The 27054-nt window shown below is 49.2% G+C and overlaps 1 protein-coding gene across 2 annotated transcripts in view; it reads right to left on the bottom strand.

The window, feature by feature from the left end:
• Positions 1 to 201: 201 nt before the first annotated feature.
• Positions 202 to 27054, bottom strand: part of sik3 (SIK family kinase 3) — a 43909-nt gene continuing 17056 nt past the window's right edge. The window contains exons 3-25 of one of the 2 annotated variants that reach the window (XM_060075969.1): positions 26115 to 26178; positions 25661 to 25822; positions 24615 to 24739; positions 23390 to 23513; positions 22656 to 22774; positions 22408 to 22518; positions 21476 to 21610; positions 20967 to 21044; positions 20347 to 20456; positions 19433 to 19589; positions 18959 to 19108; positions 18653 to 18726; positions 17214 to 17348; positions 15396 to 15537; positions 8801 to 8920; positions 7984 to 8042; positions 7507 to 7786; positions 6964 to 7088; positions 5448 to 6235; positions 4805 to 4956; positions 4190 to 4319; positions 3487 to 3610; positions 202 to 3161 (exon numbers count right to left, since the gene is read on the bottom strand). In XM_060075969.1, the coding sequence (XP_059931952.1) occupies positions 3492 to 3610; positions 4190 to 4319; positions 4805 to 4956; positions 5448 to 6235; positions 6964 to 7088; positions 7507 to 7786; positions 7984 to 8042; positions 8801 to 8920; positions 15396 to 15537; positions 17214 to 17348; positions 18653 to 18726; positions 18959 to 19108; positions 19433 to 19589; positions 20347 to 20456; positions 20967 to 21044; positions 21476 to 21610; positions 22408 to 22518; positions 22656 to 22774; positions 23390 to 23513; positions 24615 to 24739; positions 25661 to 25822; positions 26115 to 26178 (3459 nt within the window). In that variant the 3' untranslated portion in view covers positions 202 to 3161; positions 3487 to 3491. The remainder of the gene's footprint in view (positions 3162 to 3486; positions 3611 to 4189; positions 4320 to 4804; positions 4957 to 5447; positions 6236 to 6963; positions 7089 to 7506; positions 7787 to 7983; positions 8043 to 8800; positions 8921 to 15395; positions 15538 to 17213; positions 17349 to 18652; positions 18727 to 18958; positions 19109 to 19432; positions 19590 to 20346; positions 20457 to 20966; positions 21045 to 21475; positions 21611 to 22407; positions 22519 to 22655; positions 22775 to 23389; positions 23514 to 24614; positions 24740 to 25660; positions 25823 to 26114; positions 26179 to 27054) is intronic. The other variant, XM_060075970.1, reaches the window with a different exon arrangement.

The following is a 27054-nucleotide window of genomic DNA, read 5'->3' as shown; positions in this document are numbered from 1 at the left end:
TTAAGGCTGATATCTGGCCCTCAGCACACTAAATATCTTCAGCTATGGGACTATTACTAACTCAAGGGTTCCTACACACAACACAACCTATACACATCCCAAATGATTTATAGTTATCTTAATCTGTAGGAATGTCCATGCATCCATTTGACTAGATACAGATCTGTATCCTGTATAGAGTTGGAACAGCCACACACGCAATAACTTTTTTAATGATTTATTTATTTATTTATATATATTCATTTATTCATCTCAGTTTGGTTGGTATTCTTTTAAATCATTGTTGCATTTAGTATTTTTGTACTCGAAACAAAGAAAAACAAAAAAGACAAATGAAGTTAGAAAAAAATAAATAAAACTAGGATAGGCATACAGGAGCAGAGCGGAGCAGGACAGAAGAGAATAAACTGGGGGGGGGGGGGGGGGGGGTCAACGCAGTTAAGACGTATGGACAGGGGTGAGGGGGCATTTAGCTGGGATCAGCCAGAGGTTGTGTGTATGTGTGTGTGTGTGTGTGTGCGTGCACTTGCGTGCCTAAAACGGAGCCGTGATCTTCCCTGTGAGGTTGTGCATAATTTGACCAACTTTCCATTTCCTTAGAGTATTGAAACACAGACACACAAACAGGGTCATTATCAACCACAACTTACAACAGAAACCGTCTCCGCTGTGGCCACCTGGTAATTGTTGCTCTCTGATTGGTTCAACTCCGGCGGTGGGTTTTATGTTGGCCTACTGCACCAATTTGTCCTTTGAACAAAACCGAAACTGCAAGAAAACATGTGTCGAGGTGTCCGAGGAGTTTCACCACCACCACCACCACCGCCTCCTCCTCCCCCCCCCGGTCGGTGGTTTCTCCTTCGTCAACCTGTGGCGTTTCCTGTGGATAAGTGCTGGGAAGGGTTGACCGGAAGCTGAAGCCATATTGAGATGTTTGACGTGGCGGGGGACGTGTCAAGAGTACTTTCGGGGTGCATGGCAGACGTAAACCCCGGGCAGAGATAAGGGGAAGACGACACAGGGTAGAGTTGTGGGGGTTGCGATAGTGTCTCCACCGGTTGGCTGATGTGCCGAGGACGCTCTCTTGATGGGTCAGCCAATCACGGTTGGCGGAGGAGTGAAGATCAAAGAAAAGGGAGGGTGATGTTGTGCCTCCATTGTTAATGTTTATGATATGTCAGCTATTTTACAAGTTGTCCTTTATTAATATATTTTTTCTTTTATTTCGGTTTTTACGTCTCAAGTCTTTGTAGCATCCAAACTGACCCCGTCCCCATGACAACTAAGCCCGCACCCTGGCCCCCACGGAGCCAACAGAATGTCGACAAAGAAAGAGTCAACAACGATGGTTGAAATGATCCTTTTAAAAGTAAGCAACACAAAAAAATTACTCCTCTTATTCAAGTGTCTCGATATAATATTAAAACAAATGGGAGCGATGGTTTATTGAAGACCAAGAGAGAGAGCGCGGTCTCCTCTTCTCTCTGTCCCGTTTTGGCTAGAAATCTCAATATTAAGAAAAAAAGCAAAAAAACGACAAAAAAATTAAACAATACCAATACAAAAGCCCCTTCATCAACGTCTGAAGAAAAAAAGATACAATAAAGAAAGGATTTGATACAGAAATTGCAGTAGCGTTCTATACATGGCATCACTGTACAAGGAAAAAGGCAAATGTCTGGTCAAACTACCCACAATGCAATACAATGTCACATGACATGTGGTAAGGGGGGACAGGGTTGAAGAGAAGGGCGTGTGGGGGGTAGAAAACAGGGATGGAATGGAGAGGAATGCCAAGGAGAGAGGGAGTGGGGAGGCAGGAGTGGGAAAAGGTTTGAAAAAGGGAGCGATAGATGATCGCTTGAACCAAAAGTGCAGAATTATACAAGTCAAAGAAAAAAATGATGTTGTCTTGCTTGCAACACAGAACTGTTTTTTTCCTTTAATAATAATAATGATAATAATAATAATATTCATTATAATAACAATAAAATTTGTTTTACAGAAAACAGTAATAAGATAAGAGTAACAATAGATGACCATATTGTCTACATGGGCATAGCCATAAAAATGAACATTAAAAACAAAAAAATAAACAAAAAGACAAAACACAAAAAAAATATCTGATGAGAGCGCTGGTTTGTCCTGTGCGATGTCACTGAACTGTCACTGAACTCAACGTTAGGAGATGGCTGTACCCCCCCCCCCCCATCTACACAGCTCCTCCCTCAGATCAACCAACAAAACCAACTACACCCCCCCACCCTGCGCAGTGGAGTGGGGCATTCCACTCCGAGGCAGGCTCTCGTCGGCTATGCAGTCTGCTCTGGAATGGTCCACTGTAGCCGGGGGAGGGGGGGGGGGGGGGGGGGTGTAGGCATAAGACAGAACCTCCCAGAGACCCTGGTTACCTTTCCCCACGGTTCTTCCCGCCACAACACGCCACGCCCCCCGCACAGACCGACTGAATACTTTGGGCCGTCTTGAGGTACCGCCGGCCGGCTCCCCTGCTCGTCTAGTGGGGTGACTGCGGCGTTTCTCTGTCTATTGTTGAACGTGTTTCGGCCTGGTCGGCGCGGCGGGAGGCCTTGGGCCGTCAAGGTGTGCCATGATGTCAAGCGAGCGTGCAGAGGGGGTGTGTGTGCGGGGGGGGGGGGGGGGGGGGGGGGGCGGCTGTGGGCGTTACAGTCAGGCAGACGGCTATCGGCAGGTAAGGGGGGCGATGGCCGGTTGGTTGGGTTGGGGTTGGGGGGGGGGGGGGGACGCCCGATGGATCTACGTCTGGCGGCGGTGTGAAATGTAGGAGCTAAACAGAACGGCCGCCCACCTGCCAGGAGAAGAGGCTGGCCCCCGGGACCGTTGAACCCTAAAACCGGACCCAGCTTTTCCCGCCCCCACCCCCCAAAAAAATACTAAGTAAACAAAAAAACAAACCGAACCCTGACTGGCCCAGCCCGGGCCGACCCCAGCTCTCCTCCCCCTTGAGCCGACTGCAGGAGAGAGAGAGGTGGGGTGGGGGGACAAAGACAGACAAGACGGACCGACGGAGAGCGCCCCCTCTGGGCAGACGATAGCGGTTTGGCATGATGCTGCTCAACTCAAGTCAACACAACTCTGGGTGGCTGATATGGACCTCTATTCACATGGCGGCGGACCCTCCCCTAGCAGAGGCAGACACACGGGACAGGGGGTTACCGGGAGCAGGAACGGAGCCCAAGCAGGCAGCTGGGAATGCATGTTGATATCTGTCGTCCATCTTTCTACATAGATATGGATATATATCTATATTAATGTTTATATATTATTTGTACATATTTACCTGTATCCATATCTTTAACTGCATCTATAAAGATATAGCTATGGTTTCATTTATAGGGACTCATTTAATGCCAAGCAAAATGTGAAATGCGTCTAATAGTTATTCTGCTCATAAACTCTTTGCATCCCCCTCTCTGAAGGGTGTGTGTGTGTGCGGTGGATGTGCACCTGTGCTAGACCCCTGCCTGCTCCATACTGTACTGCAGGTCGGGGGGCTTATAGCTCAGCAGATCACTGGTACAGGAGGAGGGGAAGCAGGCCGCCGCATGGAGCTCCTCTTCCACATCACACACTGTGGGGACACACACACACACACACACACACACACACACACACACACACACACACACACACACACACACACACACACACACACACACACACACACACACACACACACACACACACACACACACACACACACACACACACACACACACGTTTAATTGTTGCATTTTCATACCGCAATGCTCAGTTCCTTCTAAAATAATACCCAGTGTCAACTGTAGGGGGCAGCGATGCACCCCCTCCAAGGACTGCAAACCTCCTCTCGGGAACATATTTGGGATAGACGGAATATTGACTTTTCTTATCATTGCTCAGTTTTTCTAATCGAAACGTGCGCTTCTTTTTCCAACTCTTCCAAATTCCCTTCTGTTCAGCCCTCAGTGACGGCATCATTTCAAGTTCATTCAAAAGTGACAGGCTGGAAACTGCCATGACTAACCAACACATGTAAACGGCATACGCAACCAATGGCTGCTTGTTTTTGCATTAGAAAAAAACATTTATTTATTTGGCATAACACGACAACGAGAACAACCCTTTTCAAATGAACCCGTGCCCAGCCGTGTGTGTTGGTGCCACTGACCAGAACCCTCCCTCTGGTGGAGCTGCTGGCTGCCCGACAGCGACGTCTGACTCAGGATGTCCGACATGCGGGCGGAGCTCAGTGCCTTGCCGGCCAATAGGCTCATCCCGGACATGGGGTCTGTCTGGTCCTAGAGAGGGAGAGAGAGAGAGAGCGAGAGCGTGAGAGAGAGGAAATAATACCGTGAGCAAATCTTCTAGGACCAAATACAGTATGGATGTCTGTGTCTGCCAAGAACCCCGGTTCACGGCGTGTGTCCAGTCCTGGCTCAATCCCAGATCTGCTTTTCACACATTCCCAACTCAACTCCAAATTAAAGGAACGTCCCTCACATGGCAGGTTATAGAGCTTTGAAGAACCGTGACAACAACAACATACAAGTACACAGCGAAAAGTCCAGTCTAAGCTTAAGGCTCTTGCTTGTGGTGTTCTGACTTGACCCCACTCCTGTGTGTGTCTTAGGGGATCATCGACGCCACACGCAACAGTGTGGGGGGGGGGGGGGGGGAGGAGAGAAAAGAAAGAAAGAAAGAAAGAAAGAAAGAAAGAAAGAAAGAAAGAAAGAAAGAAAGCGAGAGAGCGAGAGAGCGAGAGAGCGAGAGAGCGAGCGCTTACGTAGGCGTCGTCACAGGTCTGGATGGTGTGGTGGCGCTGCAGGTGCCCGCGGGACCTGTAGGTCTCGGCCTGGGGTCCTCTGGAGTAGCCCACGCCGTTATGGTCGGGCACCTCCATGGCCTGTCCCTGGGGCCGGCACTCAGGCTCAGGCTCTGCGGAGCGAGAGAACAAAGGCACAAAGAAAGAGAATGCCGGTGAGAGAGGAAGAAAAGAGAAGGAAACCTTGAATAACCTTCCACCACTGACATCATTTATCTTCTGTACGTGCGCTCGGTGACCGCTTCATTCTCAACTGAGTTCAAACAAGTTGATCATTTAACTCCTGAAGGACCTTTAATTCCAATGAGTCAGATGAACCGCTGAGGGACCGGTCTGCTTCTGTTAAAGGTGACATATTATACCGCCAGGTGTGAGCGTGATCAGCCGTTAAAAAGCGTTTGGAAAATCCGCCTCTTCTGACATCACATGTGGGCGTGTCCACCGAAATGTATGACGGATAGATCAGTCTACCGGCCGACCCAGTGGACCGTAGCAGACGTTGCAACACACCTGGTGGTATAATATGTCACCTTTAACCCCTTGGGATCAGACTGACGTGGCCCCGGGAGGTCTCCCCCCGCCTCCCCGTTCCCAGGGGCCTTACCTCTGGCGGTCGAGCCCCTCCTCATGAAGCCCTGCCTGTGTGTGGGGGAGGTGTAGGGCGGGGTGCCGCCCCGCGGGGGGCCCAGCAGCTCGTGGCCCTCCCCCGCCTTGGCCAGAAGGCCTTCGCGTGCGGGGGAGAAGCTGGCCGGCGCCTCGGCCTCATCCTCCTCCATGCTCTCAGAGTGGGGCAGGCCGGGCTGCTGCTGGGGGGGCGGCGGCGGCTGCTGCTGCTGCTGCTGCTGCTGCTGCTGGACCTCCGGGGAGCGGATCTGCAGCAGGTGGTGGAAGTGCGGGCCCCCCGGGGCAGCCTGCGGGGCCGGGGCCTCCAGGCTCTCTCCCTGGCCGAGCTGGCGGAGCAGCATCTCTTCGTACTCCTGGGGCCCGGGGCCGCACGAGATGGAGGCGCACGCCGAGCCGCGCCGCGGGCTCTGCCGCTTCAGCAGCGCGGCCAGGTCCTGGGGGGGCAGCCGGGGGTCGGCGTGCCCGCTCAGGGAGTGGCGGGGCGACAGCAGGCCCTGCAGGGTGGGCGTGACGTGGTGCTGGGGCGGGCGGTAGTCCAGCGGGGTGGGCGAGAGCAGGGCCTGCTGCAGCGCAGAGGGGCTGCCGTAGCCCCCCCCGACCCCCCCGCCCTGGTAGCCCTCCAGGCCGGGCACGTTGAGGGTGCCCTGCAGGTAGGGGCTGTAGGAGCCCACCACGCCCGAGGCCCCCCGCGAGGCCGCGTCCCCGGAGAAGAGGTGGGGGTTGAACTGGGCCTGGTCGTAGCCCGTGCAGAAGCGGCCGAGGCTGCGGCTGCAGGGAGGAAACACGGCGTCAGCCATCATCGTACCGTGCTGAACAACGGCAGGTACCGCGTCGCATGTTTAGATCCCATCTAGGACCAGGGGAGGGGTTTTGGTCTACACTAGGCCTCGGTCGACCCCTTACAAACGGGGCACTGACCGCACGTCAAAGACCACGCCAGGGTCTCGTCCAGGGTTCAAGAACTTCACGTAAAGAGCAGGAAGCTTGGGCTGAAGCCTTGAGCCCCCAGTCTCTACGGGAAGGTGTTCCTGGGTATAGTGGCGAGAGGGACTCGGGGAGAGGGGGGGGGGGGGGGGGCGTCAAGCTTCACCTACTAACGCGGCTAACATCCAACCACGCACCCCTGAGAGCTGCTGATGTGGCCGTCGCCGGGGGTAGGATGTTGTGATGTACTGCAGTGATGATGTATGGAATAGGATTTTTTTCCATAGTATGGTAATTTCTGACTTCCGTATGTGTTTTGCTCAAGTTATATTTGTGATTTGGCAGGAAAATGTTGCAGTTCAGAGCGAAGAATACAGAACAGAGGGCAAAGTCCATGAAAACAATCATCTACGGCCTAAAAGGAGGGAGAATCTATAAAAAAAAGTGACAGGGCAAAGTGAGAGTATGAAACGAAAAACATGAAAAAGGTGAAAGAGTCAACAACAATGAGCCAGGCATCAGAGTGTGCCCGGCAGACGTCGGGGGGCTCCGGAGGAGGCGGTCAGGGTCACCTGTGCATCTCGGCGTTGTCGGCGCTCAGCTGCTTCCCGAGCACCCGGTGGCCGCAGGGCGTGGAGAGGTAGGCCCCCTGCCTCTGGGCCCCCGCCAGCTCCACGTCCTGGACCTGGATGGTCACCTTCAGGGGCGGAGACACACACGTGAGACACCGACACACAAACACGTCACAAACCCACACACAAACATGTCACGCACCAACTCATCACACAGCAACACGCAAACACACGTCACAAACCAACACACAAACACACGTCACAAACCAACACACAAACACGTCACAAACCAACACACAGACATATCACACACCAACTCGTCACGCAACACACAAACACATCAGCCACCAACCCATCACACACCAACACATAAACACATCAGACACAGACACACAAACACAGCAGACACAAACATTTGCAAACATTGCCTTATTTGCACGATTATATCAAACAAGCTCAATTTAAAAGAGATAAAAGAGATAACTTAAGTCTTATAAGACGGAGCAAAACAAAGAGTGTCAACAGCGCCCCCTTTGGTCCAACCTGCTGTTGCTGGGAGACCCCCGGGGGAAGCGGGCCCCCTGCGCGGCCTGACCCCGCCTGCTGATTGGTGGGTAGGGGGACCCTGTTGAGGCCCGTGGGCGGGGGGCTGCCGCACTGGCCCTGGTAGAGAGCGGGCGTGGCATGCTGGTACTGCACTGGGGACGGCCCGTGGCCCTGCATCATGGCCGCCGAGCCAGACGGGGGGCTCTGATTGGGCTGTCTGAACAGGTGGTTGCTGGGATGTGAGGGCGGGGGGCTGGAGGGGGGCTGAATGCGCAACCTGAGGGGTAACGGAGAACGTCTCAGCACATCATGTTTCCAGCTTAATAAATGCTAATAGCTAACTGAAGGCTAGCAGCTGACAAAATGCAAGCAGTAGCTAGTAATTAAAGGCTAACAGGTAAGTTAATCCTAGCAGGTCTCCAATAGCAAACACCTAACTAAAGGCTAGCAGGTTTCAAAAGCAGGTTCCGTTACCTCTGAAGCTGGTGGGTGAGGTGAATGGGCTGGCTCTCTCCGTGACCTAACGACAAAGCCTGTAAGATTGTGAGAAATGGCACGTTAGCAAATCCACCGGACAATCCAACATGACTTAGGTTGACATGCGACTGAAAAGAAATGTGCACAACAATAAAACATTAACATTGAGTGAAAGAGTGAGGATCGCAGGTTTCGAGTAGCCCTACTGTGCTTTAGGGGTGGGAATCTATGCAATACATGGCCCGTGATACTGATGATATCGCGATACAGCGATTCTGCAATAATTTATATATTGTTATAGTCTAACAATATATAAATTATTGCAGAATCGCTGTATTGTCTAACAGTTAGACAATCCTCTAAAGATACATCACGATAAATGTCTAACGATGAACGCAAAATAACTGAAACAGTAAAATGCTGGATTTCGGTCTTTATTAACGGTCCGACCTGAGTATTTCAGTTGCTCGTCTTTAGTTAGTTAACTTCTGTTTAAGTTTCCTCCATTCATGTGTTGAGTCCCACCTTGAGGAGCAGGGAAATCTGTTTAGATCACATTATTTTATTAATTAAAATATCGATATTTGGGGCGATATTTCCTGTCTTAACTCTTCAGGAATAAAGCATTGAAATGCAAAATAAATAAAAATAAAATAATATGGATATCTTTTAATCTAAAAATATTACATTGATATTTTGTGCAAGTGTATCGATTCTCGCACGCACGTCAAAGGGTGACGATCTACCGCCGTATTGCCATCGAGTCCCACCCCCCCTGTGCCCACTGCCAGGCTCCACAGCGGCCCGCTGGTACCTGGATCTGCTGGTGGAGGATCTGCTGCTCTTGCTGGTAAAGCGCATGCTGGTGCTGGGTGTGCTCTAGGTAACGCTCGTCCTGCGGGCCCGCATACATCTTCTGGAGCTGCTCACACTCCTGCATACACATTCACCAACACACAGATTTGTTTAGAGTGTAAGTGAACCCCCTGTTACAGCTCCCCTGTGAACACTAGGAGATGAAGGAGAATGCATCATGGGGAAGGAGGAGGAAGTGCCATCACTGTTGTTAGAATCCACGGCAATTTTTTTGGTTTTAAGAGAGTACCGACGTTATGTATGAGCGTTGTAGTGATGAGTGATGTTGCCAGTGTTTGAAATGCCCCACACAACGTGTCCTTATACTATAAGTGTCAGATAAGCGGAACCTCTGCCGGACGTGGCGAGCAACATCAAGATTGAGTTCCACACGTCTGCACGCCGTGGCTTGGCGTACCCTCTCGCCGTCAGTGTTTAGACTTTTATAAACTCAAGTCCTGTTCTTGTTCGAAAACCACACGACTTGATGTCAGAGCAGAATAGAACAGTCATAAACTTGTTGGCGGAGACTGGCAAAGCAAAGGGTTTAACACTTGTTGCCCTTAAACTATGGTGACAGTGACAAAATGCCATTGATTACTATGTTGAATATCATATAACCAAGAACAACGATTAGACTTAAACCGACAATAGGGTTTTGGGATCACCTCCTCCTGGATATTGACAATATTGAAACTTAAGACTTTTGTCCAGAGAAAAGGAAGGATCTCCCGATCAGACAAAAGGTAGAAAAAGTAAAGAAATGTTGAATATACATTCAACATTATACCCATAACATTATATTTTTTGACCCATCCACGTGAGAAACCAAACAGGAATGTTGAGCATTTAACCAATTTCGACCTTGACCATATCTTACCAAACACTTCTAATCAACCTGTACTTTGTCTACCCTACATGACTCCACAAAGCCAGACATAACACTGTCTGGTGTCTGACAGGATAAACACCAGTATGGTCCTATGATCACTGTGAGCAAAATTTCCCAAAACGAAGTTCCCAAAAGGAATACCTCAGCCACTCAGCGAGTGTCTCTTACTCCGGTACAGAGCCCCAGTCTCCAGCTTCCTTCCACTTATGATTCAATTGTGAATCGATAAGTGATTGAAAGAGCTTAGCCTTAAACCGGCATTAGGCCATTAGGACATGAGCCAAGGTGAGAAATGTTTTGGGCCCGCCAAGCTTCAAGGCCTTCCAAGGGTGCACGTCCCAAACACATCTCCCTGACCTGATGAACCCTGCTCTGGGCTGCAGCCACAACACATCCGCCCTGGTCTCCGCCCGCCAACTGGTGTTAAACCGACTGTTGGGGCGCCTCGTACTGCATGCTTCTGGGTAATAAGATCTACAGGTTCCTGAATACGGCGTTTCTCTCATTATCCTACAGAGAGTAAGAAGTCGCGCTGGGCCGGGGCAACATTTTCCCCACTGGTTTGGTATACTAAAAAAATACCAAAGTGGTATTTTGACCAGTACCAGCAGATGGCGCCCGCGCGACTAAACCAGCTGCTGAAAGGTGGAACCTGAGGAATGCCTTGCTGGCCCACGCTAGACACATTTCAAAAATAAAAATAAATACCAATAGAGATAAATGTAACTGTTATGGTCAGTAAGCGTATGGAAGGCAGTGATTTCACCATCACAGCACACCACACACCAACCCATTCCATCCCCCTACAGCCCTATCCGGATGCACAAAATCCCACCTCAAGCAAATCACATTTGCAATCTCCCGATCCCAAAAAAATCGTAAAAAGACTTTGGCTCAGGCAAACATTGCGAGAGGGGGCAATGCTATGCTAGTTTTTTCAAAAACGTCTAAAGAGCTAAGGACGAAGCAACGGAGACGGTGTGAAAGGGGACCGTACATGTTGCGGCGTGAGTTGGGACTCTGGATTTGAAATCCATCCTACTTCCACTTGGCCCCCCCATGCCTTCTGTTGTGGTAACCAGTCAGCGCGGCTCCCTATTGGCTGCCGTTTTTCCCACATGTTTGCTCAGTTTCGAAACAAACATAATACTATAATACTACTTATTTGACATAATATAATTTGCATATTTCTAATGCAATACAAGTTGGGTTTCATTCTGTACATTCTTTACAGACGTATCCCGGTACAGTATGTTCCCATACAATTTCCTGGTACAAGCTGGCACACCGTACCGGTAATACTGGAACCTGCCCTGCCCCAGGGAGCTGACTCTCTGGGTTTAGAGACACGTATGAGGAGATATGAAGTCTCAAACTATCCCTTCGCCTTACTTCTACTTTAAGAGTCTAAAACTCAGATCCCATTTTGAACCCCAAAACATACAATGACCGTGTGTTATTGTTGTCAGGGTTATTTTGGGAAAGAAAATACATCATCATTACTAAAATGTTTATGCCGTTTTTTATTTTTTTTTTTATTTGATGATTAATGGTTTAGTTTACAACATGCCTTAAATAATGGCAAATTCCCATCAACAGGCTCAACATTACCAGTGCCTAAAGTGTCTTGAGGATGAGTTTGTTCTCATGCACAAAGCCACACACAACACATTTGAAGCAATTCTACAAATGCACACACAATATGTTAATAAACCATTAACCCTCCTTCATAATAAACAGTACAAAGGGGATTTTACAAGGAAAATGGCACTGAAGTTGGACCAGGGGTTGACATCATAGTTGTGTAACAATGCTAGCTACAAAATGCCGCTTTTCCACTGAACAAAGTAGTGCGGCACGTGCGTGCCGCAACGATCAATGGTTTCTTGGACCGCTCGACCGGCCTCATGCAGCTCGATTTGCGAGCTGAGCACAGGCAGGGCGACACAGCTGTTTAGTTGACGGAGGAAAAAAAGCACAAAAGCGTGGGCCCTGGTTCCACTACTCAGAGCTGTGGAAAAGCGCTCATCTCTATGGGGCCGAGAAACAGTCAGGAATAGTGAACTACGGTTCAGAGATAACCACTAATCGAGAGAATTCTACCACCAAGCCTGACACACAAAATACTTGCAGACCCCAGTAGGCTGTGCGTTTCACCAGAAGCCGGAAGTCTCCCTGGAACGGGGGCCAGGAACGCCGCCCTGCCCAGTACTGCAGGTGGAAGGTACAAGCCCTGGGCCTTCGGTATGCTGAATCCCCGATGTCCATGAGTTGCCTTTGTCCACAAGCTGGCCCTGGCTAACTTCCGATAAGTTTAGTATTGGCAGGTTTCCTCGCTGCTGTGTGCAATCTGCACACAGCAGCCTAGCAGAAGAAAGATCTAACTCTCTTACACGACAGTGTTTCCCATACATAGACCATTGTGTGGCGCGGCGCCACAGAATCAACATCGAGCGCCACGAATAGATTCTGTCATTTCTTCTTCTTCTTATTATTATTTTTTTTTAATAACGCGATTTGGAAATCTAAAAATCGTTCCGTCCATTCATCTCTGCATAAGCCCATCATTCTCCATTGATCTCCCTGTCATTCACACACACACACACACACACACACACACACACACACACACACACACACACACACACACACACACACACACACACACACACACACACACACACACACACACACACACACACAGGACTACTGTAACTACTATGGAGTGATAATAACAAAGACGTGAATCAGGCATTAAATCCAATTTCCTTGACAGCGGTAAGGTTCGGTGTGCATTAAAGTACAGACGGAGTGGACCAATTGCGAACTACTGCAGCTGCTCCAAGTTAAACCCCAAACTAATCAGAACTAATAGTTCCGAATAGTAGGATCATAGTGTTTCCTGCCCTATGCCACCGGCCACTTCTCAATAGAAACGTTGGACAAGGTTCATTAATTCCTATGCCGTTTCCGAGTTCCGTAGTTAAAGATGGACAAGAACTGTCACACGTTTAGATCTCAGCTCTCGGCTTTTTGTTTAGGTTATTCCACATGTGTCCGTGGTCATCCTTTGTGATGGATTCCTGGGCCCAGGTCCGTCTGTGATCCTCATCAAAGACGGACTTCAATTCCTAATTGGATCCTGGTTGCGGACTGTCGAGATGTGCACCTGGTCATCGTTTGCCTTTATGTGACAACAATTTTAGTCAAGACAACTTGCAATGGATACACATTCTTAATCAGCATTCCAACCCCCTCTGTTTCAGTTCAGTTTTCTTTATTTCAGTTCTCATCAGTGAGGCCTGCAGTGAGAACCAGATGACAGCAGTACAGAAAATAGAGGTCTTTCATGCGTTTCAACATATTGGAACTGAAAACACATGCATGCGCTTTAAATCCAGACGCTAAACCTCAATAAACCTTTCACTTTGATTCCAACGTGATTGGCACAGACTAGTGAACGTTCCCTGCATTATAGATGTGTCAAGGTCAGGTGACACTCAGACCGTGTGTGACGCTCTACGGGTGAATGCGTCACCTCATGACATCACCCTGGCGGTCGGACTGACGCGACCAACACACTGCTCTGACCACGTAATAGCAGACCCTGGAGTACCTCGCTCTACGTCATTGACCAGGGATGACCCAAAGCAATTATCCTCAGCTTAACGCTCCTGTCGTTTGCTGCGTGTCTTGCTCCGATTGAAACCTGGATTGGAAGTCTAGGCACACTAAGCTCTAAGCAGGGTATTTCACTAGTGAAAGCATGGTGCCTTTACACAGCTGGTACGCAGTCATCTGACCGATAGAGAGGACACTGTGTGACAGCACACCCGTGCCAATAGGAGTGGTCTGGCGCAACATAGGGCCTTGACTGTTGCTTCTAATTGACCCATTGATATTCACTGTTAATAAACGGCTCCATCGCTTCTGTTCTCTTTTTGTTCTCTCACGAACCGACAGCAACCACCGGAAGACTGGCTTTTCAAATGAGGAATCAGAACAGTGTGGAGGCTCGAAGCCCCCCCCGGCGTAGGGTCGAGGGCATTCAGAACGCAGGCGTGTGCTGAAACAGGTCTTTAATCACGCCGTGCCTCTCAGACGCTTCCAACACAATTAGTCAATTCTGTTGGATTCCCCATGTCGGGTCGACATTTAACCACCAGCCTAATTTCTGTCCAATTCAAACCGGTTACAGGGCCACCGTGTCTGCTCAAAGAGTCGCGAAGAATTCATGTGTTGAGGGGGTACAGAATGGATGGTTTCAACCGCCCAAACCAACGAGATATTTATATGACTAGTCAAATGAATTTAACAATGGAAGTCGAGGTAAAATCCTATTTACAGGCTGCCAGACCAAAATAACTTTGTTTTTCAGCATGTAGACGAATGTCTGTACTTTTCTTGGGGAAAGAAGGCCAAAACATGCTTCATGTACAAACTGAAGCGATGCAGTTTGTTTTGCTGTTTGGGGCACAAGAAAATATCAACTTCAACCAATCAACCATTGCTCCACCAATGTTGCAAGGGTGGTACACCTTGTACTATGGAAAGCCCAGGAGCTGGAATCACCACTGGCACATTGGCAGTAAACTGTTCAGTGGACATTGGAAAACTGTACATATCCTTCCAGTCTGGTAAGGCCCAGCAGTGGAAAAGACCTACAGACCTAGAGGAAACATATATGTCTCGTTTACAGGGAGGCTACAGGTCTGGCAAAGATGAGGTCACGATACATTTTAAAATGTAGATGACCACAGTGCATGATGTGACCACATATAGAGACGTTCACTGGCAAAAATGCAGTTTCGCTGCCATTCCTTGCTCTTTCCAACAGTTGGCTGGCTCCTGACCTCGGATTGGCAAAGAAAACCCACGCAGAATAAGACGGCAGATTGACTGATTGGTCGTTGATTGATACAGGAGCTCAGACGTGGCCTCTGCTGACCCTGCTCACTCGTCTCACTGCAGTCTGAACAAACACGCAGCCGCCACGCCAACCCAGAGCTTAGAGCAGAACCAACGCAAACAAAGCCATGATGACATTCAATCAGGTCTGATCTCCGTCAATCGCAGACCACATCTCATCATGCAAATACAAGAAACATTGCTGATCTTTAGGTGTTGAGCCGCTGAAATCTAAAACTAGGACCCACGTTTAAATTGGCCTCTGTCTCTTCGTAAAAGCAAATATATAGCCTAGTCCACAGACTAGTAGTAGGGCAACTTTGGGCTTCACCTCAAGAATTATTTGTAATCCTCTTTTAACCGTCCAATTATGAATACACAAATCTTGAGTGACCGACTTTCCGAGCTCCTTCATCCAGGCCGATCAGCCTGCGTTAACGTAAATGGTCAGTCAACAGTTCAGTCAAACCACTCATCAGTCTGGCTCCTCGCTGTCAAACCGAAGCACCAGCCATCCGTTTTTTCCGCAATATCACATGCCTCTGCATTTTGTGGCAAAAAAAAAAAAAAGTCACATCTTCTTTCACATCCGACACGTTTGACTTGGTTTACACTTTCTTGGTGTCATTTGGCATCGTTCTTTACACGGTACGGCACAACTGTGGACATTGGCGCAGCCACCAGCTCTGGCCCCTGGAGGTCCTCGGGGATCCCGAGCCTATGTCTCTGGAACGGGCCGAGTGTCAGAACCGACCTGCTTGAGTTGGCGGATGAGGCTGCTGTTCTCCAGGTGGGCCTTGAAGGCCTGGATGGTGGCGGCGCCGTCCGAGAAGCGCCTGACGGGGGAGAAGCGCTCCATGGGGAGGTGCAGCGTGTTGCAGTCCTTGTAGCTGGACCTAGGGGGGAGAGGGGCGGGGGTGCAGACATATGCATCCACACACACACACACCCACCACACGGCGGACCACACACACACACACACACACACACACACACACACACACACACACACACACACACACACACACACACACACACACACACACACACACACACACACACACACACACACACACACACACACACAGGTAGGTGTCCACGTTGACAGATGTGTTCAGCCATACACGAACACAGAGGACAGACAAAACACAGAAGAAAAACATTACTTTAGAGCCGCCCTGCCCAACCGGTCCACCAGGTGAATATCAATGAGTCCATATCCCAGACTCAAACAACACGGGCCTTTCTCATCCGCTTCCCGTTGGATGTCATGAGAGCCCAGAAACGGCTATATTTCCTGGACCGTGTTTCTCACACTCACCAGGGAAACGCAAGACAATCCGACTATTTGTGTCTAAAATATTTTAAGAATATTGTCTTATCTCTTTACTCTTGATGCAATTCCATATCTACGGACCCATTGCAGATCATAACTGCCTGCTCTATTGAATATCATACCGCTCCACGGCTCCAAAGAGAAACAACACAACAGTACTTTGCAGTTCAGTGAGCATCCTGGTCGATAAATCAAGTGTGTGACAATGACTCTTAATGAATCCTGTGCTGGAATAGAAACATCAGATTCACTGCATGCGATTATGTAGCCAAGAGACTCAAATCTCCTCTTTTTAACCATCGTCGCTGTCGTGCATAATGTCAGCATAATACCAAATGAACCCAATTGGATCGGAGAGATGACACACAATGTTTTAAATATCACAGATATGCAAACCCACAATATTGACTTTGACTCATGTGGGGACTCGCCGAACTAAACCCACCGCCATCGGTGGCAGCCACTTTCTCTCCGGTGTATTTTGCATCTACAAAATGAGGGTGATTTTCCTAACTGTCCTTGAGCTAGGCTGGAATGTCGACCAGACAAAGGGCCGGTGATGTATAGCAGGAACTCGAAGCCCTGGGATGAAACCATGTCGTCACAACTCAACCACGCCCCAACAAAAGCTTTGTTTAAACACTAAGAACCAACAAAAGCACCTACTGCGTCTGTTGGCAAAGCCCCGTGTGGAAAATACTTACCATCAACAAAAGGGTAATGAGTAGCGAGTGCCCATCATTGTGGAACACAACAATACATTGGAAAGGGTCTTGTTGACACGGCTCGGACACAGGGAAACCGGTCAGGGCAGAGCTCAGCGTGGCTACGGCGGCACAGACGGAGGGATGTAGGACGCTGCAGGAATAGCCGGGAACTAGCATTGTGCTTCAAAAAGAGAGCTGATCCGATGGGTAGGGGGGTGTCCCTGAAGCTAAAGCCTGATGAGGGAAGGGAGCGATGTCCCACACCTCCTTTCGTTACACAAACTCGAACACAATCCCCCCCCGAGTCGTTTATGTGTGCGCGCCCCCCACCCCCCCCGGCAGATGACCAGACGTCGGCTGTGTGTGTTCTGTATAAAGTCGTGTCCGTGGGCGAGTGCTGTGTGTGTGTCTGCGTGGTTATGTGTGAACGTCCTAAAGCGGGCGTCCAGTGAACCTGTGGAGTGGGTGGGGTGTCCCTGCCCCCCAGAGGAGCCGGTGTGCGAGTACAGCTGGCCATTAGTCCCCTCACCGGGTGTGTATGTCGGAGGCCCAGACCACCCTCTGGCGGGGGCCCATGGGCCGCTGGGGCTCGGCCGGGGGCTCCCCGTGCGCCGTGCTCATGAGCGCGTGCGTCGTGTGCCGCTTGGAGCGGTTCGCCAGGTACCTGGGCCGCAGGGAGGGAGGGAGGGGGGCGGGGTTTGGAGACAGGAAGCAGCGCTGGTCAGCTCTCTGTCCTCAGTGGCTGACAAGAGTCGGGGAAAACAGGAAATGCCCCCCCCCCCCCCCCCCCCCCCCTATTCCAATTTTGCCAATGGTGTCATTATAGTTAATACAGTGTTTTGCCAATCAGGTAATATGAGAATCACACAAATGGAGAGGTTTGTTATGGGTGAAGACCCCCACCCCCGCCCCCACCCCCACCCAAAATGCCCTCCTAGAACCCAGGTGTAGAGTGTGTGAGTATTTAAATCGAGTTGTTGTTGAATGGATTGTTTGTGCAAGCTTAAGGGTTAGCAAAGCCACGCGAGAAAGGAAGAGAACACGCACAGGCCGCAACTCGGCACCGTTTAGTTTGATAAGAGGATCAAAAAGGTCTTCAGCCAGAATCGGAGAGAAAGGACGACTAGATTTATCTGCGGATTCAGATTGGGATTGTAAAAGAAGAAAATAAAAGAAGAAAAAAAGATACGGTGAAAGAAGCCAGTAGAGGTAGAAGAAAGGGAGAGGGGGGAGGGTGAGCGCCCAAGAAAAAAATGCTGGCCTCCCCCAGCAAAAAAAGGTAGCAGCGCTGCGGCTTATAGCCGCCTACTCCCAGCAACGTGGGCCCCCGGCGAGCTGAAGTGAGGTGCTGTCTCAAGAGGACCACCTGGGAATGCCCTGACCTCAACCTGCCGCTCCAACCCTGTTGGCTGCTGTAGCGCCCTGAGCCTAAGCCTGGACAAACACTACACAATGAGAAATGTTGGCCTGGTCCCTGGAGTCCCGACGGCTACCCGGTGTGTTGTGTTGTTTAACAGCGTGTGCCTGAGGACCATGATATCCAAAACAAACTGACAGATGAAATGTGTGCACAGTTTAACAGGTACGGATTGAAGAGTAACTATAGACTACACATCTCTTCTGATCTGCTGCTGTGTACAAGTTGAGATAATTAGTGCACTGTCAAACATAATAGAAATTAATTACTTCATAACTCAAATGTGTCTGCTTCCGTTTTAGATCAAACCAACCCAACTCATTCTCAACCTAAACTTCTTTGTAATCTGTGATATCGGAAGTTCTGGGCGTTCCTAAGTGTCCAGCTTTGACCACACTCAAAAGAATGCCCCTTCACCACCCAAAAAACAGAAGCCACGCCCCGTCACCAACCAAACACAGAAGTCACGCCCCTTCACCCAAAACACAGAAGCCACACCCCTTCACGCAACACAGAAGCCATGCCCCACTGGCCCGGTTGCCGCCGGTTACCTTTGCACTGCGTCCTGGTCTGGCTCTCCGTCCGAACCCTCCTCATCCACAGGGGCTACGGCGGGGATGGGGTGCTGGGTCCACGAGCAAGGGGAGGAGACGGGAGGGAGAGGTTTAGATTCAACCCCACTGATTCAGGGGCAGGGGAGAACTCCTGGCGACGAGCGTCACATCGCCCTCACTCGTTAAAGCCTTGGAGTTCAGTTGCAATGCATGTTTGTATTCCTGTGTGTATGCATGTCCAGACGATGCGTTCATATTTAGCAAAATAAGTGTAACACTTGAGGGTTAGTGGAGAGCACTCACCGGGCTGGTGACGAGCGGCGAGGGGCCCCGGGGCCTCTTGAGGAGCTGTGCGTGGAGCTGGATGTTGGCCCCTCCGTCGGAGGCCCTGCGGCCCAGCGGCCCCATGCCGTTGAGCAGCTGCAGCGTGGGGGGCTGCAGCAGTGACTGCTCCTGGGGGTTCAGGACGGAGGTGGGAGCGGAGGTGAGGACGTCATACACTCAGAGGAAAGGTCGGAACACCTCCAGGTGACCAGGGTCTCGGCCCGCATGTCTACGGTTAGGACCTCTGAGAACTATTTTTGTGATCGATCGTTGAAACCTAGATGGTCATAATGTCTAAAAAAAGTGTAGTCTTTAAAACATACCAAATATTGTATCTCTCTGAAGTTCGCACACACACAGAAACGGTTAAACACATTTACACATCCACACACACACGATTCCACATCCACACACACAAACTATTAAACACACACACACACACACAGGGTTTACCTTGTACTCCAGCTGCTGCGTGGGCTGCAGGCTTTGTGTGGGCATGAGGGCGTGCATGTGGCCCGTATTGGGGGTCAGTGAGGGGAAGGGCGGCTGGGGAACCACCCCTCGGGGGAAGCCTGGCGGCAGCTTCTGGAGCTCGTCCTGCATCTCCGCCCTGAGACAGGAGGCCATAGAGGAGGTTAACACTGGGGGGGGAGGAAGCAGCAGCAGCAGCAGCAGCCATGGAACCATGAGGGGCAGCATGTGCCTCAGGAGGCAGAGCGGGAGGTGGGGCTGGGCGATATGGCGTAAAAATGTAATCTCTGATTTCTTCAAACCAAACCCGATTATCGATATTAATCTATTTTTTTTCTATAAGTGAAAAGAAAAAAAAAGATTTGAGGAACAACAATGATTAACAAAAGTTAAATAAATAACTACTCTGCTGCCTGCCTCAGTTTAAGATGTTGTAATAAATTTGATGTGCTGCTGCTTTTGGTTGCCATAGACTTTGAGCAAATTCTACACACTCACTATTTTCAGTGCATGCTGCCATGTTGATATTTAACCTTAAAAAATGAAGTAAAAAATCTGCAATTCTTCTTTTTATCACATAATCGATTTTCTTTAAAAAAAAAAAAAATCCTAAACCATTCATTCGAATTACGATAAAAAATCGATCAAACGCCCAGCCCTAGCGGGAGGGCTGATAACCGGAAGGTTGCTAGTCCGTTCCCTCGCTGTGTCGAGGTGTCCCTGAGCCTCAAGCGGACTGCTCCCGACGAGCTGGCCTCATGGTTGGATCCGCCGTCAGTGTGTGAATGTGTGCAGGAATTGGTGAATGTGAGGCAATATTGTAAAGCGCTCTGAGTGGCCACCATTATGTGCCCGCCCTGAACGCGTGTGTGCGCGCGCATAAGTCTGTGTGTTACCTGGGGTCTGGCACGCCCACTGTGTGCCGCCTCATGGACAGATAGCGCGCCATGGCCTCAGGGGACGGCTCCTCTCCCTCGTCGCTGTCCAGCGCCATGCTGCCGTCCGTCTGAAACAGACACAATTCACACACTGGAGCTTCTGACGGGGGCGATGCGGACGAGGGTGCGGACACATCCGAGTGGGAGTCGGGTTGTTGCCCAAATGTCATTTCTGCTGACGCTGCCATGTGTTGGAGTCAGTGTCCCGGTGTGCTAGTACGACTCCGTCCGCAATGCAGAGAGAGCTCATGCATGTCGTCACATCATAACACATGTGAGTCAGCTCTGAAGTGTTGTGTGTGAGTGCAAGATTGTGTTGTGTGTGCGTGCAAGATTGTATACACACACACACTATACAACAGTAGTAAACTAACACTGCCAGACCAGATGGCGCGCTACCGGGAGCTTGTGTGTAACGCTCATCTACAATATGGTCTCTGGGATTGCAGTCGCCATGGCAACTGACTGACGGCAACAGCAGCGAAGGCTGCTAGCGCTCTGTGAGGGCTGCCTGCTAGCGGGCGTCCGAATGACGACCGGCTCGAAGGTGTCCACTGCAGCACCGCGGATGGACTCACCTCCACGATCTGGTTCTCCGGGTTGATAAGCTGCACATGGGGCACCGTCATGCTGACTGGATTACCCTGCTGATCCGTCTGCAGGGCAAGCAGGACACACACACACACACACACACACACACACACACAGTTAGGATGGCAAAGATGAAGTGGCAAACAGTCTCCTCAAAGCGATGGCTGGTGGCTCACTGGAATACACCCCCCACACCCAGGATCCTTTAGAGTCTAAAGGAACTACAAAACTACAGTCTAAAGTTTAGACTGTAGTTTTACAAACGCAAATCCACACAGAGACAACCTTAATAGGACGCGTTTAGTTGGCTGTATTCTTAATCACAATGTTTATAAAATACCATTCCAATGTCACTATTGTGGTGGTGAGATATCTAAACCCAAGTCCCCCATCGTTTTCGCATCAACTGTGTGCATACCCCTATGCAAGCCTACTTTGCTTGATACAAAACAACATAAAACACGTCTCCAGACCTCCATGGCAGCGAGGCGCCTACCTGCACGGCGCCGAGGGGGTAGCCGATGGGACGGGGCGTGGTCGGGGCCACCCGGAGGGTCTTGTTCTTCTTGAGTCGGTCGGCCAGCAGGCTGTAGATGGCGCTGTAGTGATCGTACGCATCCGTTTGCAGGGACTAGAGAGAGAGGACAGGGCACGTGTTAAAGATCCCATATCATGCTTTTTTTAGGGTTAATCATTTCATTTGGGGGTACTACTAGAATAGTGTGACATGCATTTATGTTAGAGATACCCCGTATTATACACACACTGTTCATTTCTGCAAAAGCAATTTAAGTGTCTTTAAAAACGTTGCTTCTCAGGAGGACCCCCTCCCGAGTAGCCCACTCTGCCGTGATTGGTCAGCGTGCTCACTCGCGATTGGTTGAGAAGTTGTAAACATGATGAATCTCCAACAACAGCTTGGTATGCCGCAATAGCAGCAACCTCCATAGTGGAGAAAGACCACGGAGGAAGGTTCGGTGGCAGGCCACACCTCAGACACTCAGCGTTTATTGACAGACTTCTGGTGGATATTTCTCTTTGGGAGTCCACAAATAAAGAGATTTTGCCCTTGATGGGTCATTGCTAAGGAAAGGCCACAGGGGCTAGCCATGTTCAAAAACCAGCTTTGTTGGTCCTCTGGTTCAACAGGGTAATAACAACCGGAGGCTCATCCGTCTGCAAACTGTGATCACAAACACAGAAGCACAACCTCAGTGCCGTCCGTGAAGCATAATGGGACTGGTTTGTTCTGACTTTTAATGTCTGTTTCTCTGCAAAAATCGATTTTGCCACGCAAAGTGACTGCATTCAAGACACACGGCATGCCACATGCCGTGTGTCTTGAATGCAAGTCGAATAAGGAAACCAAAGCGGACAGGACGTTCTCGCCAGCGTCCTTGGAGACGCGTGCATGTTTCCCCCACCCACCTGCAGGGTGCGCTCTCGGTCCAGCCCCATCTCAGACATCTCGATCAGCACCTGCTCGTTGATCAGCTCCGTCTCCCTCTCCGTCTTCACCTGCTCGCACTCCGCTATGAGCTGGGGGCGGGGGCACAGGGAATGATTTAGACGGGACAAGGTGAGGAGTCCAGAATGCCCCCGTCTGGTTGCGTGGGGGAGGGTACGGAAGACACACACACACACACACACACACACACACACACACACACACCCACCCTGTCAAACTCGGGGTCGGGGTCTCCCTGCCTCATCCACTTGTTCTTGTTGATCTGCTCCATGGACAGGCGCCGGCTGGGCTCCAGCACCAGCATGTGTCTGATCAGGTACTCACAGTCTGGCACAAACAACACATGCACGCATGTTGGAGACTTGACGGGCCCAATTTTCAAGTTCAACATTTTATTTTGAAGATGTTTGCGAAACGCATGGCCAAGTTAGATTTATCTTACGACACAGATATGGGCCGTTCTGTAATAGTTGCCATTGGTACTTTGTAACAGTGAATATACCTTTTGGCTGGCATCTTATTAGCGTCTAATAAAAGCAGTAGCATGATGCATTCTGTGCTGAATCCCAAATTGAACTTGAATAAACTGCGACTAAAGGTGCTTGCACAATTCCCAGGCAAATACCAACACCCAACTTCAGAATGTTGGCCTAAGCCAACAAAGATTAGACACACGTTGAACAACAACCTTCACCGACCGTGAGCAGACACCTTTAGACAATAGCTCGATAACCATAGAGGTCATTGCTACGGAACCCAAGTTAAAATTAGCCAAGCGTCTAAAAACGAACTTCCACTAACATTTAAAATTGTGTAATCGTGTTAGAATGTCTTCAATTGCTTTTTTTCCCAATTGTATGAACCCCCTTTTTAATACTCTGGTCCTGAAGAGGAGCCTGACTGAAGCCCACCTGTGGACATGAAGAAGGGGATGTTACCCACCTGTGGACATGAAGAAGGGGATGCGGAACTTGCCGCTGAGCACGCGGGCCCTCAGGTTCTGCAGGGTGCTGCCGTCGAAGGGCAGCGCGCCGCAGACCAGCACGTACAGCACCACTCCCAGGCTCTGGGACACGGACACGCAAGGAAACGTCAAGCCAAGCATCCCAAAGCCAACCCCAGCCAACTCCCATAATTCCATTCCAATTGTCCTACCGAGGCTTAGCACACACTTGTTAAAAGTAGGGCTGTAACGATACACCAACTCACGATTCGGTTTGTATCACGATTTTTGACCCACGGTTCGATACATCCCACGATCTTTTTAAATTTAAAAAGCATTTTATTTAAACAACACTTGTATAACAATTAACTTAATGTAACATTTAATAACAAATAATTTGGAACACTGAACAGATTTGAACAGAAAGAATACTATTAAAGTATAGCTAAATTAATAAATAAATAACCAAAAATTGCAGTTGGAAGATGCTTGCAGGTAGGCAAGAACCCTCAACTAGTTTTGTGGTTTAGTCAAATATCCTATTAGCGCTTCTTATTAGGCTATGTAGCTTAAATAATGACATAATCAGGCCGTATAGAATGCAACATGTTTAATAGCCTAACTTTCAATAGATGGGAAAAAACATGAACATCTAACATGAACGTCGCAATAACGAGGCTTAGTGTTACGAGTAGCGAATGTGTGTGTGCGACTGCGCGAGAATGGCAGTGTGTGTATGATTGTGTGTGAGTGACGTCAGCGAGTGAGTGGACGAGCGAGGAGAGCGAGCGGTAGCGCGTGTGTCGAGTGAAGAAGCAAACGATTCCGGTAGAATAAAGTACCCAACCTGTCAATAATCGGTGGCCGCTTCATTCCGACCTATAAGCAGACCAACTGCCGGTCAAATCACACAAAACAGTAGAGACGGGGAACACACAGGCAAAGTTGCCATCTTTTGGGGCTGCATGTGGCTCAGGAGGTAGAGCGGGTTGGCTGCCAACAGGAGAGTTGCTAGTTCGATCCCCGGCTCCTCCTAGCGGAGTGTCGAGGTGTCCCTGAGCAAGACCCTCCCGACGAGCTGGCGGTCATGCCTTGCATGGTGGGACACCGCCGTCAGTGTGTGAATGCGTGCGCAATACGGTAAAGCGCTTTGAGTGGCCACTGGTTAGAAAAGCGCCGTCTAAATGCCGACCATTAGCATTTATCTGCAGAACGTCAACATACCCAGATGTCCACTTTGGGCCCGTCGTACTCCTTGCCCTCGAAGAGTTCTGGAGCAGCATAGGGGGGGCTGCCACACCAGGTCTTCAGCAGCTGGCCGCGAGAGAACAGGTTACTGAATCCAAAGTCTGAGAGGGAGAGAGAGAGAGACGCATCTATTAGGCACAGTGGACCACGAATGTTCAAATAAATTTAGATTTGTATCTTGAATGTATTTTTCGGCGGCTTCCCCTTTTAAAGGGGACTTCAAGTTGCAAAACCAGGGTGAGCGTTTCCATAACAAACAAAAGAGTGTTGAAAGGTATGGCTGGCCACGCTTCAAATTGTATTTAATTTGTATGCAACTTTATTTGATCAGGTTAAGTCTATTTATGCCCATTGTAGGCATACATCTATGCATCGTCACCAACAATCAGGCTGTTAGTCACTGTGCAGCGGGTTTGATCCAGAGCATGATAAAGCGATTTTTAAATGGGAGTCATTCATGAGCAAGTCAGGGTTAGATATCTTGTTCAACTAGAAAATGCATTTCCTGCAGAAATTGTGGCGAGTGCTGTAGCGCAAACTGAGGTTGAAAATCCTTTTAATAAAGACACATAGTTTAATACGTAAAGAAATGTTAAATGGCATTTGAAGGGATCAAGGGAAGGGATTTGAACTTCAATTTGAATTCGAGTCTAAATTGAGTAAACAATGTAAACTTGCACATCATTTAAAAATGTTAAAATGGTTGGAAACAAATAAAGTCAAGAGTTAGTGCCTGATTAAAAGTAGCCCAATAGAGAAGGAAAAACCGGCTAATCTGGTAACACTGCCTGAACGTCCTCCAAAAGTAGCCAAATCCGGCTGAAAAAAACACCCAATCTGGCAACACTGCCAACGCCAAGTTAAGCATGCATCTTAAGAAACATACATATGCCACATTCGACACGCACAACTGTCTTGTCCTAAGCTGGCTTCAAGGACCCTAGAATGTTCCAGGGAGGGATCTGGGATTGGGTTCACGCACACGCACACGCACACGCGCACACACACACACACACACACACCTGCTATCTTGATGTCAAGGTTGTGGTCCAACAGGAGGTTCTCGGCCTTCAGGTCTCGGTGGACGATGTTGCGGCAGTGGCAGAAGTGCACCGCCGCAACGATCTGCTTGAACTTCTTCCTGGCGTCCTTCTCCGCCATGCGTCCGTGGGCCACCAGGTGGTCTACAGCGAGAGAAAAAAAAAAAACATTGCTCAGAAAAAAACCCTTGACAGATTCAACCACACTGGTGTGCCATGCTTGAGACACATCAGTGACATGGACATTGAATACTTTTCCAAGTTTCAGTACTTTTTACTTTTCTGCATCCTGACAGAGCTATTTGGAAATATTAGATCATGGCGCTGGGGAGGGTGGGGCATGGTAGCGGAGTGAAACCATGACATGATTTGGGGGGAGCCCTGATGTGGACAATTATGAAGAAAAAATACACAAAGGGATAAAGTGTTGCCTTACCGAAGATCTCCCCTCCACTGGCGTACTCTGTGACTAGGTAGATCATTCTCTCTGTCTCCATCACCTACGGCCAGAGAGAAAATAGAATTGCCGTGGCACAGTCCAAAAGGTGCTATAAAAGATATCGGGAGGATTTGCCAAATTACCGCCACCCATTGGCAATCCCGCAGTACTATCAATGCTTGCTGCATGCTAAGCAAGAATCTGTCTGGGAGCGCCTATGCTACCAAAATAAGGGCATGCCTGTGTTTCTCGAAGGTACATAACGATATGCCAGCAACTACAGGGATAATGGTGTTAATCCCAATTCAAATATCGTTATGTTTTTGTGGTCTGAAGCATTGAAAATCTCAATCTTAAAAGATACAAAACGAATAAGCCATATAACTGGAAAAATTATGTAATTCAATAGTATTATGCAAAGCCATCATTTTATATTTACATTAATACTATACACATTCAAATCTGCCACGTTGATGTTTTTTTAAATACATTTCCGATATTTAAGATACATTATGCAGCATCAATAACTGACTGCCCAGCGCTCTGAGTCAGAGCAGTGCGGTCGAGCAGAAGACAATACGCAGAGTGCCGTACATGGATGGAAATCCCAGTACTCCTATTGCCGTTCAGCTAAACGAGTGCCCCTGACGGCAACGCAACTTTGACTGAAGAACAGGGGTGGGAATCACAGGGTACCTTACGATACGATACGCAATACAGATGATATCGCGACACAGCGATTCTGCAATAATATATATATTGTTAGACATTTGTATGACGATACATCACGATATGTCTAACGATGAATACAAAATGACTGAAAAAGTTAACTGTGGATTTCAGTCTTTATTCATGGTCATCGATGGTTATTTAATTTCCGGGATAACATGATGGTGTGTGTGCAGTTGTATCGTTACTGTTAAAGTCTGGATACCAA

This window comes from Gadus macrocephalus, chromosome 16 (genome assembly GCF_031168955.1).
Source record: "Gadus macrocephalus chromosome 16, ASM3116895v1".
Taxonomy (NCBI): Eukaryota; Metazoa; Chordata; class Actinopteri; order Gadiformes; family Gadidae; genus Gadus; species Gadus macrocephalus.
The sequence above is the reverse complement of the archived record's forward strand: the minus strand, read 5'-3'. Positions and strand labels throughout refer to the sequence as shown.